The sequence below is a fragment of the Serinus canaria genome, chromosome 2 (genome assembly GCF_022539315.1).
Source record: "Serinus canaria isolate serCan28SL12 chromosome 2, serCan2020, whole genome shotgun sequence".
NCBI classification, from domain to species: Eukaryota; Metazoa; Chordata; class Aves; order Passeriformes; family Fringillidae; genus Serinus; species Serinus canaria.
Genome location: NC_066315.1, coordinates 159092 through 174482, shown reverse-complemented (window position 1 = coordinate 174482; position 15391 = coordinate 159092). Strand labels below are relative to the sequence as shown.

Below are 15391 nucleotides of genomic sequence, written 5' to 3'. Positions count from 1 at the left end.
TCAGAGATGGCTGGGAGCTGCCAGGATACTTGCAGCAGTTGGGGATCACTTGGGTTGAATCATTCACTTTTTAAAAGAACATTGAAAATTATTTTCTACACTTCTATGGGGGAAAAAAAAAGTTGGGAAAATAGAAATCCAAACAAATTAAAATAAAATTATCTGCTGTTTCTCTTAGTATGGGAAATTACATTCTTGCATGGTAACCTTCACCCTTTTGTGCAAATGCCTCACACAGTAGTTTTCCTGGACACTATTGTGAAGGGTTGAAGAATCACAGGAAATGGGTTTCATTCTCAGCTAGGTAATGTTGGGCAAGTCACTTCCATCCATTTGTACTGTATTTTTCTAAAGTGCTTGGAGAACCACCATCATGCTAAGAGCTGTTTTTATTATTACAGGATTTTTTTTTTTTTTTTTTTTTTTTTTTTACATTTACTCAGTCAACGGCTGACGTGAGGCTGCCATTCCATAATTTTCAAGTGGCTGGCCTTGGAATTTGATGTTCAAGGAAACCTGGTTTTGGATGTCTGTTAAGAACATCCAGATAGATTACAATATATATGGTATGGTTTTCAACTTAAATTAGTAGCACTTCATAGCAAATGTCCTCCTGCTCCAGAAGGGACTCAGTGCCTATTGATGGAGATCGGGGCGGCTGCGGCTCCATGCCGTATCTGCAGCTAAAGGGAAAAATTGGAAAACCCTGAACTTCGCAGCCAAGCGCATGCTCCGGCCGGGGGACAAAGGGCCAGGGCTCAGGGCTCCGGCCCGGCCCGAGAACAGCCAGATCCCGCTCCGTGCCGCTCCTCGGGCCGCGGGCGGTGCCGGTGCGGGCGCGGCGCGGGAGGGGTTAAAGCGCCCGCGCGTCCCCGCTGGCGCGCGCTGACCTTCACGGGGCCGCGCCGGGCATGCGCGCGCCGCGCCCGGGGCCGCGGGCCGCGCTGCGCCCGCCGCGGTTCTGCTCGCCCGGCCCGGCCCGACCTGGCCCGGCCCTGTCCGGCCCCGGGCAGGCGGATTGGCCCGGGCCGGTCCTCGCCCGCCCGCGGCGGGTCCGGGACCGTGGAAGGCGCACGCCCTGCCCGTGCCGGGCGCGCCGTTGCCATTCGGTGCCGATGGTGCTGGCGACGGAGCACGGGGGGACGCGAGGGGGGACCGCGCGCCGCGCCGCACCCCGGAGCCACCGCCGCCCCTGCCCGCGCCGAGAGGGCGGGCAGGGCCGCGGGACGCGCCGGGCCCGTAACGGCGGCTGCTGGAGGAGCCCTGCGGCCCGGCCTTGGTGGTATTTCACGCGGTGCGGGCTCGCACGGCTCCCCGCCAGGGGGGGAAACAGCCGCACTGGCCGGGGCCGGTCCCCCCTATGGCCGGGACTGCTGAGACCGCCGGCCAGTACGGCACCCACAGCTAGTGCAGACTGTGAGGAAAATGCAGGTTGTCTGCCGGGAGCAGGGAAGGGGCTCACTTCATGGGAGCCAGCATTCCTGTGTGAGTCTGGGGTCTAAAAAACATGGCAGATACCAGCTGCATGCTGCCTTGCCAGTCACGCTGGCATGTAGAATTTAGAGTCCTCTAGGTTGGAAAAAGCTCTCCACATCAAGTTAACCTGACATGACCACATCCACCAGACATGCAGCAGTTGGTTCCAGATTATACGTGCCTTTAGTTCACCTAGAACTTAAGGAATTTTTCCAGTACAAAACAAGGCAAGTCTATGTTGATTTGCTTGGCATATTCCTTCTGAGGGGCTGAGAGGGGGAGATGATAACCATGCTCACCCTCCCTAAGTTTCTGTGATTCCTCGGGCTGTTGCCACACACTAGCACTTAGATTGGGGTGACCCTAAAAATCAGTGGAAGTCATGGTCCTCATCCCCATGTTCAGAAGGCCATGTGACCTTCATGGCTTGGCCTTCGCTGCTAGTCAGTGCAGTGTCTTTTCTGTGCTTGTTTTTATTATTGGATGAGGGCAGAATAATTTTGTTTCTGATCTGATCCTGTTGTTTGCAGTCCTGCCAGAAAATTCACAGCCCCTAGACAAGAATTTCAAGCAGAGAAATAGAATAAACCCCTCTTGTAACCTGGCAACATCTCGCCTATTGCTGTGTTAAGGGAGACTAGGGAAGATGGGCCCTCGTGAGCTGCTGGGAAGCAGATCGGTGCCCCGGGCCCTCAGTGCGGGCTCGGCCATCATGGAGCAGCCACGCTCTGCTCGTGGAATGGCCGCCGTGCTGCCAGCGCCGCCGAGGGGCTGGGCTGCTGCTCTCTTCTCCCTTCCCTCTTGGACTTCATGTTCCCAGCAGTGTCCTGGATGTCACACGCTGTCGTGCAGGGCTTTGTGTGACAAGCAGTGAACTGCTGATGTCTTACAGCAGCTGTGGTGTTAATAATTTGTCTGCGTCTGTCAGTCATCCTGGGGTCTCTGGAGGATCCATCACAGTGGTAGCAGAGCATCCTGAGCGTGGTCACTGGGGAGAGGTGGTGGGAGTGGGGGTTGGAAACAAGCCGTGGGAGCTGTGCCGCCATGCTGCCCCCACCCCCTTCCTCTGCTGATCTCACACACTTTCTTTCCCCTGGCTTCCACATGTTGTCCCTCCCTGTTCCCAGCTCAGGCCTCCTGCTGCTTCTCTCTTGTCCAGAGGGGTTAGCTCTCCTCTCATGCTGGAAATGCTGCCAGCGAATGTTTCTGTGTGCTGCCTGCCAGGTCCCTGGGGAAAGGGCCTGGAAATGCAGTGCGGGAGGAGCAGTGGGAGCAAGGGAAAACCACTGCTCGCCTGCTGCATTTTCTAATGGGAAAACATCTCTGCGAGGTGCTGAGCTCTATGTCACTGTTGAAGTTGCCCCCTCCCCCTTCCCCTTGTCCCAGAATTTCCCATCCCTGATGCAGAGGAGGAGAAGCTGCAGCACTACCAGGGAAAACTGAGACGTGTTTTTCAATTTGCCTCCTGCTTATCTCTGCTGTTTGGACAGAGAGGTTTAAAAAGCTGGATTTTCTGTCCCTACAGAGTAAACAGACAGAGCCCGGCAGCACAAACTATTTCTGGCTTATCAGTGGAGGAATGCAGCAGCTGAGGCTGAGCGCGAGTGGGCCGTCAGGAAGGCCCTGAAGGGGCCCCCTCCCCACTCCGTGCTATTAGAAGTGTGAGAGCCCAGCAGGACTCAGAGGGGAGAGTTGGAGAAAAAGGCAGAAAAGGGAAAGAAAGAGGAAGAGAGAGAGTGAGAGAGGCTGAGCAGACCCTGATGGCTACAGATGAAGTTACAGGAGGGGCTCGCAAAGCTACGAAAAGCAAACTTTTTGAGTTTCTGGTCCATGGGGTGGTGAGTCGGGAAAGTTAGTGAGCTGGCTGGCTCTGAATAGAGGGATGAGTGGAAACTGGAGGTTCTGTGCTGGGCTGGATTGGCTCCTGCAGTGTGCTCCTGGGGCGCTGGTAGCTGCCTCACCGGGAGAACACTGGGGTCTGTAGAACCCCCAGCCTATGCACTGATTCATTGTTAATACAGGCTTATGTCTGGGGGGATGTGTGCTGTGCTTTTTGCTGTGATTCTCCATGAATGGTGAATAGCATGCTTTTCAGCCTGATCATGGTGCAGAATCTGCACTGGATCTAACCCATATGGGCTTGTAGGACACTTTGTTCTGTAATCAAACTTGTGTTTTGGAAAACAATTCTGATGAGAGGCTGATGAAGCCTTGGGGTGCTGCCTCTGGTTCTTGTCTTCAGTCTTGGCTCGTTTGTATCCTCTGGCTACTTAACAGGTGACTTTCAGGGGCTTGAAGAGATTAGCTCTGCAGGTCTGTAACAGTCTATGAAAACTCACCCACGAGAGAATTTCAGGGTGCCATGCTTAATTAAAGCAATCCTTTAGGTCTTTAAAAATGTTCCTGCTTTTGTTTAAGAATCAGGTCTTCGATCTCCATTTAAGGGGAAATGCTCACCCTGTTTTGCTGCCATTGGAAACGTTCTTTAAATGACTCTAGTGTCTGAGAGCAGTCACCATTTATAACATTTGGATTTCTAGCATTGATACACATTGAACAGAAATAAGGCTGTTAAAGAGCCCGAAGGAATGTGATATTGTTTGGATGCTGATATTCCCGAGTGCTTCTTTCTTGAGGATCCTGGCACCTCCTGTGACACCTTTTTGATGACATCAGGTGGGGGCTCTTGTAGAGAGGTCATAGAAACCTGTGGGGCTCAAGGCAGACTATTTAGTTGTCTCCATGATTCAGGCTTACTCCAGATGTGTAGGATCTTGTGTGTGTCCTTTAGATCCTGGATATGTTGGGTCTGGCAGGGCCAGGGACTCTGAGGTGGCCTTCTGCAGTGGTGGGAGCTGTGAAGAGGTGATGTGGTGCTAGTGAACAGGAGCAGGCTGAACGAGATTGGCAGCTGCTCGAGGGTGACAGAGAGCAGGTATGCAGGTGGTAGCGGTGGTTTAGTTGTGGACATGTGGGTTTGTCAAGGTGGTGTGGATTGTGATGGCTGTATCTGAGCAGAACCAGAAGCAAGTTGGGAGGGTGGCAGATGGGATGATTTTTCCTTTTCTAAAGTTTCCCTTGGCATTTGCACACCAGTGCTCTTCCTTTAGTATCAAGAAGAGTGGCAAAAATAGGTTTGTGAATTTCCTTATTCCACATCTAGCTGGCCTTCGTGTGAAAGCAGCATGCAGGGCTCTTAAGCCTGGGAAATTTTTAATTTATACTGGAATGAATATAGCAGAACTCATTTCCATTACTTATTTGGATGCCAGGAAAGTCTGCCTTTTCTACCCTGTGAGTTTTGTTGCTAGTGGCATCTTACTTGAATATATGCATTAGCCTGGAATATCTCTATATATCTTCCTGCTTCTTGCTGCCAAGGCTGGGGCTTCTTGGTTGTTGTCCTGGTGCCTGAACACCTCTTGTATCACCCTCTCCTTTCCTTCATTATTATCTCCTTTAGTTCTGCTTTGGTGCCTGGTTTGTTCTTTCCTTTAGTTTTTTTCCTCATCTCAGGTTCATTTTGATCAGAACATGGGTTGGGGTAGTCACTCTTCCATTACTTTAAAAATATGAAAAAAAGCTATAACTTCGTTTTCTCTCTCCAGGCCCTGTATCCTGCCAAATAAGAGAATGTGCCATGCCAGCCATTACCCTGAGTTTGCCTAGTGCTGGCTCCTCTGTTTTATTACTACCCAAAGTGTGTCAACACCTGAATTAATTCATTGAAAAATCAAGTTGCATAGCAGACTTTAGTGGAATTTTTTGGAGTCAGATTCTGCTTTAATTTCAAGGACTAGTCTCTTCTTCAAATGCCTAATTTTTTTATTCTATGACAACATTATTTAATTTGGTTATTGAAAATTATTTTCTCTCCCCTCTCAAAAAATGGGGAGAAGTAAACAAAGGTAGAATGTTGTGAGAAATCTTTTTTTTCTTTGTTGACACTTAAATTAACAGGATAATTCTGTAGTATTTCCTATGGGCACGTAGCTCTTGGATTCACTTGATCTTTCTGGAAACATATGTTCCTTGGCTAAGGTCACTTTGCCCTTTGCTCTTGTGCACTTGATCCTGCTATTGTGCTTTTCCATATTGCCAGCTTAGATGATGTCTTCTTCCTCATTTGTCCCAGGCAGAGGGGATCCCCCTGAAAGGTGAAATCTTTCAAAGGTTAAAACTCTCAAGTGAGACGCTTCTTTCTCTCCTTCATGAGACCTTGATAGTTTGTTACACCTCTGGTCAGCAGTTGGGCTTTTAGAAAGGGTAAATCTCTTTCAGTTATTTATTTTTACTATGCTTTTACTCCTGTTCAGGTTTATCAGCGTCTTGCGCATCATTTTTGTGGGAAGAATCCCCCCCCCGGCAAAGGCTTCATGCTGTACTTAGTCATTTTTGTTGTCGTTCCTCTGTTTTTCTAGCATTTGTATGGACAAATATGGCTTTAATCACCACATTTACGTTTATTATCTTTTTATCAATGCATTTTCTGCTCTCCAGTAGTACATTTCAGGCAGTCTTTATGACATTTCTTTAGGTGCCCTTACATTTTGTTGAATAAGTTGCTACTCTTGCTGCAGGTCATTACTTTCTTCAGTTTCCTCTGTCCTCTAGTTCCTACCATAGGCCTCATTGCTGGCTGGATCCCTTAAATGGTTCCTGCCTGTGTCTCCCTCCCCTGCTTTTTTCTTTGTTTCTTTCTCTTTTGTCTTTTTCTTACTCAAACAGGTATCTTCCTGTTTAGTCTTGAGAAGGTCCGTGGTGCTGGTCTTGTCAAAACTCTTGTCCAGACATCTGTCCTCTTGTGACTGGATTGCAGGAACCTTTGCTTGGTGCCTTGTGCTGGTGACCTTGGCTGTGTCATCTGCACACAAGAACCTGCTGAGAGGTTCATTTTCTTCTCCCCTTGTTCTGACCTTTTTCATCTGCTGCTATGTGCTTTTCCTGTTCCCACTTTATCTTCCTTCCAAAGCCAATCTTCTTGCCTTTTATCCACCAGATACCCCTATAAAGTTGTATGTGCCTTTCTTAACTCTGGAGTCATAGGTGTATTTACAATGTACTTGCTGTCAGTTCAAATCACCTTCTATTTCCTATGGTGATCTTAATCTTTGTCCTCTCTGCTATGCTTAGGAAGCTCTCTGTGGCAATATAAGTCCTTATCCTTATTTATTTTCTGCTAATAGGCGTTATTTCGTAGTTCCTGCTAATCTCTACAGTTTAATATTAGTTCCACTCTGAGATTCATACAAACCTGTGTATCACTGATGTGACTGCTTTCCTTATCCTCAGTCCTCTTTTTGTTTGGTTGTCTACTTCTTTGATCTTAGGATTTTATGGTGAATACATAAACTCTCTCATATGAAATGGCATTTACAACAGTGAAAGAAGAGTGTCAGAGCATGCCAGCATGTAAACAAATATTTAATATATACGATAACTCATCAGTGTTAGAACAGACTAAACAACAGGTCTGATGGTTATGGAGGATCTATAACAGATTTATCAGTGATTTGGAAAAAGGGGTAAGCAATGAATTTCATGTATGAGTTTTACATCTCCTAATACGTGGTGGGTTTAAATGAAATGTCACTATTCAGGAGAAAGGCTTGGATGTCCTGTGAGCTGCCTAGTGTCTAGCTAATAAGAAATCACATAAACTGTTAGTCTGATTGGAAAGTGGGGCAGGGAATAACGCAGAAGCAATTGCAAATCTGTGGCATATACTTACAATAATGTTTTTCTGGTTTTGTAATCTGTATGACTAAAAAGCGAAAATACTGGAAACTCAGAGGGCAGAAGTAGTGGGACTCCTCTGAAGGCTTCGTCTGTGAGGGAATAGGGGTATTTTTTTGTTTTATTTATAATCTCTAAGTATAGAGACTGATTATGTTAATTGTAAAATCTCTGTCATTGGAGGCTCTTGGGTACTGGTTAAAGAAGTAAACGTCTGTCAGAGATGATGGAGATACTGGTAGTACTTCTTTGAGAGGAGGAAGAACTGCATGACCTCAAGGACTCATATTTCAGTATATTATAAAAATTATGGAGGTTTTATTAGGATGGGAAAAACTAAAGATATTTTCCCAAAATCGAATGGTGTTTTTAGTTTGTGTATTTAGTTTGTTTTAGTTTTAAGTGAATAAATGTGACTGTTTCTCCCACTCCGTCACAGGGTTGTAGAGATCACTACTGGCAATAGTGAAGTGCAGAGAGTATGGCCAAGTTTGAAAAAAGTAGAACTTTGCTAATGAAAAATATCCTACTAATTTTTCTTTTGTCATGGGTGTAGGTACTGTCTTGTCAGAGCATAAGCCAGCTAACACTGGAATGGCTAGAAAAGAGCCTCATGAACCGTTTGTTTTGGACAGTTTGTTCCACTTTCTACCACAGAGCTCCCTGTGTGCTTCTCTCTGCAAGGGCATCCTCAGGGAACGGGGCCTAGAATGGAGGCACTGCTGTGTGCATGTTCCCTGTTGTGGTCAACAGGGGGGTATTTGGGGCGAGTAGGGACTAATGGAGAAATCAAGAAACCTTATGGCAAAGAATTTGATTGGGAAGGTAGTTACAGGGGACAGCTAGAATGAAAACCTTGTGCAACGTTCAGCTATGTGAGCAAGCTGCTGGTAGAAATTGAAGGTTTGTCCTTTTCTAGCCCTGGACTGATTTCAGACTGTCAAAGAGAGAAAGGTTGATACATAATGAAGAAAATAAAATCATTAATGCCAGTCAAGGCTTTAATTGAGATCACTGATTTTGTGCAATATGGGCTTGTTAAACAAATTTGAGTTTCTGCTTGAGAAAACTTGGATTTGCTGATGAATGTAGGTGTATGGATACAATGGATCTGTGAGATGTTTGAATTGCTCTTCTCTTTCTAAAAAAAAAATACTGTAGGACTTTGAAAATAGTCAGATCATCATTTAGTTCAGTATCCCATGTAGAATGGGGGCAGTGGAAGGCGGCATGGAAGTGCAGGAACAAGCCAAAACCTTAGTGATCATTCATGCATTCATATGAATACTCTGATTTGGAGCTTGGGAGCTTTCTGACCCAAAGCTGCCCTCTGTGTAGTGCCTCTCTGTGGATTTTATTTATGGATGTTAGTCTAATGCTATCTTCCTGAACCCTTCTAAGCTTCTAGCAGTCAGTGTTTTGTGTCAGAAATTTTTTCAGCTTATCTCACATTAAGGAATTATCTGATCCTGCCAGCTATTGTTTGATTATTGTAAGGGAAGAGACAACAAGCTCTTGACCAGCTTCTTCTCTCTTCAAGCTAGTCATGGTGCTGTAGAGGTCTGTTGTTCCTCTCCCTCCCAAAGCCATACTTTTCAAGAGGTGCATTCTGGTAGTTCTTCACACAAAATCCCTTCTATACATTATATCACAGCAGTGGTGTGATGAGATGAATGGTGGAACTCAAAGCTGGTCTGTAGGGTTTATTTGTTTCAATTCCAAAGACTTTCTTGGGTTTTTTTCTTTTGGTTGCATCCAAATGCACCACTTGAACTTGCTGGCAGATTATTCTGAACTGTGAACAGACATGCATGAAATAGAACTGAACTTAATCTCGTGTTCCAATTCACAGTTCTGTGAATGGGATGTTTTCCTAGTTAAAGACTTCTGGATTGTTGTGAATATTTTATTAAAGTGTGTGGTACCTGGAACACTTGGACTTACAGACCGAGAGCTTTTGGGAAATGGAGGAAGGTGAATATGGCAGGAAGCAAGAATTGCGATACTGATGTTTCAGCTTACTAAGCCTCTAAAAGATTCATAGACATTAAAAAGGGGAACTCATGAAGTAAAATCTATATTTTTAAGGAGCAGAGAATCCTTGTACCAGTTTTATTTGTTGTACTTCTAAGAGCCCATTTTGAAACAACAGATCCAGTTGGGAAACCATTTGTGCCGTCAGAAACTTGCCATCACACAGTATCAATCTAGTCTAAATTTCTTAGGGGTTCCATGTACTTCTAGTTACTCATTCTTACTTCCAGACAGCATCAGATATCTCCTCTTGCTTATGTTTATGCCCTATAGAAATCATAGAATTATTTGGATTAGAAGAGACCTTAATGATCATCTTGTCCCACCCCTCTGCCCTGGGCAGGGACACCTTCCACTAGACCAGATTGCTCCAAGCTCCATCCAGCCTGGCTTTGAACGCTTCCAGGGATGAGGCAGCCGCAACCTGGGCCTCATGAGTAAAGAATTTTCTTCTGATCTAAACCTACTATCTGTCAGTATGAAGCCCTTCTCTCCTGTTCTGTCATTCATGGAGAGAGACTTGTAAACAGTCTCTCTCCATTTTTCTTGGAGGCTCCTTTTTAATTAAGAAATATGCTATTTGTATACTTGGTGCAGTTATTCTCAGAATCTGTCAGTGTCTCTGTTAACAAGAAGCTGGTGGCTGTTCCCCACAAGCCAGCTGTAAGAGCCGCCTCTATGGTGCTGAGGTGGATGGAGTCTGTCAGGACAGGAGATTGCTGTAGGTGCAGCTTAGCACTCAGCTGCAATGCAGCAACTCCTGGCTCCCTGTTCAGTCTTTCTGAGGACTCTTGTGGGTGTTCTTGCTTTACTTTTCTTGACACTTTCTTTTACTTTCACCTGTCAGTTCTCCAGGTTATTTTCCTCTTACTGGTATGTCCAGACAGGACTCCTTTTTTTCTACTTCTGTGTTTTGACTGCTGTGATGCACATCCCCTGAAAAAAGACTCCACAGTAGAAGAACATAGAAAAGCACTGCTCTAATGTTGTCTTGTTACTGCTGTTAGACAGAAGTTCACTTAAGGATGACAAAGAGGACAGAGGCAGAGCTCTGATGTGACAGGAAGTTCAGGCAAGGAAGACAGCAGACAAGCCAAACACAGCTTAGGAAACTGGTCAGTGAACGGCAGTGAAGGGCTATGGCAGCAGGTATCAGGGCTGTGGTGTTCTGCTGTACTGACAGCATGCTCAGGTTTGAACAGCTGTAGCCAGAGCAGTGGTGGGCTGTGCACATTGTACACAGGCAGTCAGCAGAACTCTTGGGGACCAGTATACCTGCACGAAATACTGGTTGTGTGCCTTTGTGTCTTTCCCTTGATGGTGTCCTGTCCTGCTCTGTTTTCTGTTTCACCTTCTCAGAGCTGTGAGAGTGGTCCTTTCAGCTGGGGACAGGCTGTGGTCTTCCTCATTTCCTATGGCCAACAGTGGTTTTGCCCTCTGTCCAGTGAGGTGATTGTGCAGATTAATACATGCAAATGGAATCAATGGAGGTAAAAAGGAGATAGGACTGTGGGTAAAAACAGAGATGGGTCAGGGATAGGGGTCTCAGGTAGATGATTTTCCAGGAAGGAGGATGTGTTGGTGCTGTTTTGCATGTGTTTCCTATGGATGCTTCTTGTTAAAGATAGATTCCATCCTGCTGAGGAAGAGGAGGAGAGACAGATCCTAACCTGCAGATAGATGCACCTTCAAGATCTCTTTCAAAAGCCATAATAGTATTGGAATACTCTTTAGTATGAAGACTTTTCCTTTTTAATGTCACTATTGTGAAAAATTTGAAGCATTGTCCATCACTCTCTTGTATCGCACGTGCGTTTGAGAGCAAAATAAGCTTTTAGGTACAGTGAGATAATGCTTGTATGTTCTTCTTTTATCGAAGTTTAAATGACTAAAGCATTTCTGTATCTTGGGAGTCTGGTGGGCTTGCGGCAGGAAGACAGTTGCACAGTTGCGGAGTGAGTAATATTTTATCTATGAGTGATTTCAGAGGTAGGAACATGAGGACAGGCGAAGGAATGAGGCAGTCAGGGGATGAGATTGAATGTTCTTTTGCTAGAGCTACCTCTCTTTTCTCATTTTTGTCCTTTCTCTGTTTCTCTCTTTTAGTGCTTAACAAAGGAAACTGAAGGAAGTTCAAAAACGTAAGACCATGACTGAGAGTAAATTTGGCTTGTTGACCTTGTTCTTCAAGCCCTAAGTTGTCCTTTAGAGTAGCACCAAAGTGGGCCTTCAGTTTTATCCATGTAGCCAGTCAGTCAGTCTCTATGAGGTGGCTGTGCTCAGGATCTGGGCTCTTCTGAATGACTGTCAGATGTCCCCAGCTGACTGACAGGCAGCAGCTGGCCCGGTGGTCTGCCCTTTGCTGGAAGGAGGCCACAATGTGTGACTTGACGGATGACAGAACTGAAATACAGGCTCAAGAGAGAAGCATTTTCTGGGCCATTTCTGTCCGCTGACTCTGCCTGGGTCAGAGGGTCGGGGCGCATACACGGGAACAGAGAGCACTGTTCTCTTCCAGCTGTTCTTGGGACTTCAGGCTCATAGCAGAAGGCATTTGGAGCTTTGCACAAAGCTGCAGTTTGGTCTGTCTGCTGCCTGCTGCTCTCTCTGTGGCCACACCTGCCATTGCTTTCTTACATTGACACGTGCTGAATTCATCTGCTTGGATTCCTGTGCTAGTGACTCTCCTACCTCCTACCTTGCTTCTCTGTCTGTACCAGTTATAGCCCATATTGGTTCTTTGCTGATCATCCATTTCTCTCCTTTCTCCAGTTTCCTTTATAGATATAAGCATGAGGAATATCTCAGACTTGTGGTGATCAGGGAGGACACTGAGCTGGGGCTTTGGGAGCTGTAGTGGATTTGGATGGTTAATTTGGAGATGCGGGTCCTAATTATTTTTAGAATTATCTTTTATTATAATACATATATAAATATTTAGAAAGCGTAGAATTTATGAGATAAAAGTGATATAAACTTTTAAAAATAATTATATATGTTGACTGTGCATTAAATATTTTCTTCCCACCCCCAGCAGACTGGCTTGCATACCCTCAGGACTGCACATATCTCACTTTGGGGTCCAGTAGTGTATTTCTTCCAAGTACTTTCGCAGTCTGCAGCTATCAAGCCAAGTATGTCTTCCATGTTGTTAGCACCCTTTTGGAAGAGGGTTCCACAAGCTGATATCCACGGTGTGACAAACTCACACCTCCAGTGGTCTGTGAGCCTGACCCCTCTGCTGATGGCTAGGGTTTGCTATTCTGGCAGGGGCAGTGAACACTCAATACCTGACTGTCCTCCCCATGCCACACATGATTCTGCAGAGCTCTAGTAAATGCTCCTTTAGATCACCCTGGATCACCTCTTTCCAGAGGAAAAGTCACAGCATATTTACCTTTACTTCCCTGGATGCAGTTCCAAATGCTAAGAATTTCTGTGCCATTCATTGTCCTTGTTTCAGCTCTGCTCTGCTATCACTGAGCTGCAGGAGCCAGAGCTGCACACAGACTTTCATTTGTAGACACACCATGGCCATGGCACACTGATATCCTCTGTTCCCTCCACTCTTATTTCTTTTCTTTATGATTTTTTTTGACCTCTAGTAACCAGTGAACCAATATTTTCTGGAAGTGTCTGTTTAAACAAGGTTCTGCTGGACAGCAGTCAGCTTAGGGCCCATTGCTTTGTCTGTGATTCTTGGACTGGTTTTTTCCCTTTTGTAATTCAGTTCAATATGCATTGAACTACATTTGCATCTTCCTTTTAAGCATTCATTCTGTCTCATAAAGTCCTTCTGCAGTTCCTGAAGCTGGCCTTCATCCTTGTCAGCATGAATAACTTAGCATTACCAACAAACTTCTTCACTTCCTTGGTTTTTCCTGGCTTTTTTTGTTTTTTTTTTCCCCAGGTTGTTTTAAATATGCTGAAAAGGAGACTCCCAGTAGAAGTTTACATGTGCCTTTCTTTTGTTTTCAGAACCAATCACTTTTGCCTCATTTCTATCCTTTAACCAATTGTTTATCCATAATGGATGACATTACCTCTTGGTTTCCTTAAAAGACTTTGTAGAGGGACTTGGCTTTCAGAGGGCTTTTGCTGTTTTGTTATTCTTATTTTCATCCTGTTTCAAATGCCTAGAGAGTGTGTGTGTCTGTATTTTTTGCACATATGTGGACATATACATATTGATAATTCTCAGTATGAGACTAAGCTGATCTCTCTATTTTCAATTGCATTTTACAGGCAGTCATTTTTTTACTGGTGGCTTTCCTTGATGGCTATAAGCTTTTAGAATTCAGAATTGGATTCACTGTGTGTCTTGTGCAGCATTAAGCTTGTGATTTGACCCAGCGTCTCTCAAGAGCATGCAGAAGACAACATAAATGCCAGGGCTTTGGAATGCCTACAGGGGCTGCTGACAAACTACCACATCCATTTCTTTTTTTTTTTTTTTTTTTTTTTAAAGGCTTGATCTGAGACATCACCTTTTTTTTAAAGGATTCGTGTTGCATTATGAACTTACACTGCTCTCTGGTGTAGGCGAAGTAGAAGGCTCTCAATGGAAAATGTTTATCCTGGTGCTTTGCCTGTGCTGGTTTCTGTCTGCTGGCTGATCAGAGCCGCCTGCTTGGCAGTGCAGCGCATGCAGCGGGAGTGTGCTCGCAGCTCGGAGCAGCACGTGAGCTGCACCAGTGTGGACTGCGTGTCACTGCCATGGGGTGTCCCCTTCGGGCTGAAGGTAGAGCTTTCAGCTGTAACCTGGTCTGGATATGCTACTGACTACTGAGTGTTTTCCCAAGCCTAGTATTTTGCCTCCCTGTTTCCTGTCTACTTTATCCCTGAATACCTCTTCATGATATCCAAGATACACCAGTCACGGAGCTCGTGTGCTTTGTATTGCTGCTTAGTGCTCATGAGGGTGGTCAAAACGGGGAATCTCTTGGGGCCTGTGTTGAATGATGTACAAATGTCTTGGCAGCTGCAGAAAGAGGAACCAAACTGGCTTTTCTTTCTGTTTCGCTTTTCCTCCAGCGCCCTGGGATGCCATCGGGAGCTCGAATGCCCCATCAGGGGGCTCCTATGGGTCCTCCAGGCCCCCCATACGTCGGAAGCCCCTCAGTGCGACCTGGGATGCCCCAGACTGTGATGGAAACAACAAGAAAACGCACTGCACCACAGCAGGTCCAGCAGCAGCAGGTGCAGCAGCAGGTGCAGCAGCAGCAGCAAGCCACTCAGAACCGAGCTAGGAGGTGAGTGTTCTGGAAAGACAACACAGGAGGACAGTTTGAGGAAGCAAAGATGGTACCTGTTTAGCAGTAGATAAGACTTTTAAGATCAAATGAGAAAGAATAGAAGATCTATGTACTGACAGTTTTTTAAGCAGGAAAAATATTAGTAAATTTTGCTTTTTTGTTTGTGAATGGTCTTGAACAAACCAACCTTTAATAATGTCTGGTTTTGTAGTTTTTCTGCTTTTACTTTGCAGGTTTGTCAGGCCATAAATTTTTCGAGTATGTTTAGCCTTTAGAATTAATGAACAGTTCTCTTCTAATATAGTACAATTATTGTATTATTTGTTGCCTGTTCGGCATAGTTGCTCTGACTTCTGACTGGCTAACCTAATAGTTTGTAAATGACACGAGTGGAAAAAACTTTGGTTTGTCATGTGAATGCTTGTACTATGGTCACTCAGAAGAGTGGTCATAAAACTTGCAGTTGTCCAAGTGTTTTTACATAAAAAATAAATATGTGCTGGAAGTAATTTCATAAAATTAGAGGGATTTCTGTGTGGAATTTTCTTTTTGAAATATGCCCACCTTGTACATTGCTGAATGCATTCTCTCTTAAATAGATTAACTAATTTATTTTTGCAGCACGTTAGACCTCATCAGTGTTGAGTGTGATCCACACGCACATAGGGTACAGTCATCTGTGTGGGCTACCTTTTGCAAAATCATTATAGATATATACAGCTTTAGGCAGTGTTCTGGTGGTGTCAGGGAATCCAGCTGTAGGTAAAACATGATTCTCTAAGCTCAGCTCTTCGGGAGCCCTGCTCTGTCCAGGTTATATACCTTGGATAAGCAAGCCAGATTTGGGAATGCTTGTGTCTGGGATGCGTCTGGAAAGGACACTGATCTTG

The 15391-nt window shown here is 45.3% G+C and overlaps 1 protein-coding gene across 8 annotated transcripts in view; it reads left to right on the top strand.

The window, feature by feature from the left end:
* Nucleotides 1-15391, top strand: part of SMARCD3 (SWI/SNF related, matrix associated, actin dependent regulator of chromatin, subfamily d, member 3) — a 77658-nt gene that overhangs the window by 21788 nt on the left and 40479 nt on the right. For 3 of the 8 annotated variants that reach the window (XM_050970933.1, XM_050970932.1, XM_050970931.1), the window contains exon 3: nucleotides 14281-14498. In XM_050970933.1, the coding sequence (XP_050826890.1) occupies nucleotides 14290-14498 (209 nt within the window). In that variant the 5' untranslated portion in view covers nucleotides 14281-14289. Of the gene's footprint in view, nucleotides 1-3110; nucleotides 3315-4158; nucleotides 4412-13788; nucleotides 13988-14280; nucleotides 14499-15391 lie in introns of those variants that run through there. The other 5 variants (XM_018924934.3, XM_050970929.1, XM_009099763.4 and 2 more) reach the window with 3 other exon arrangements.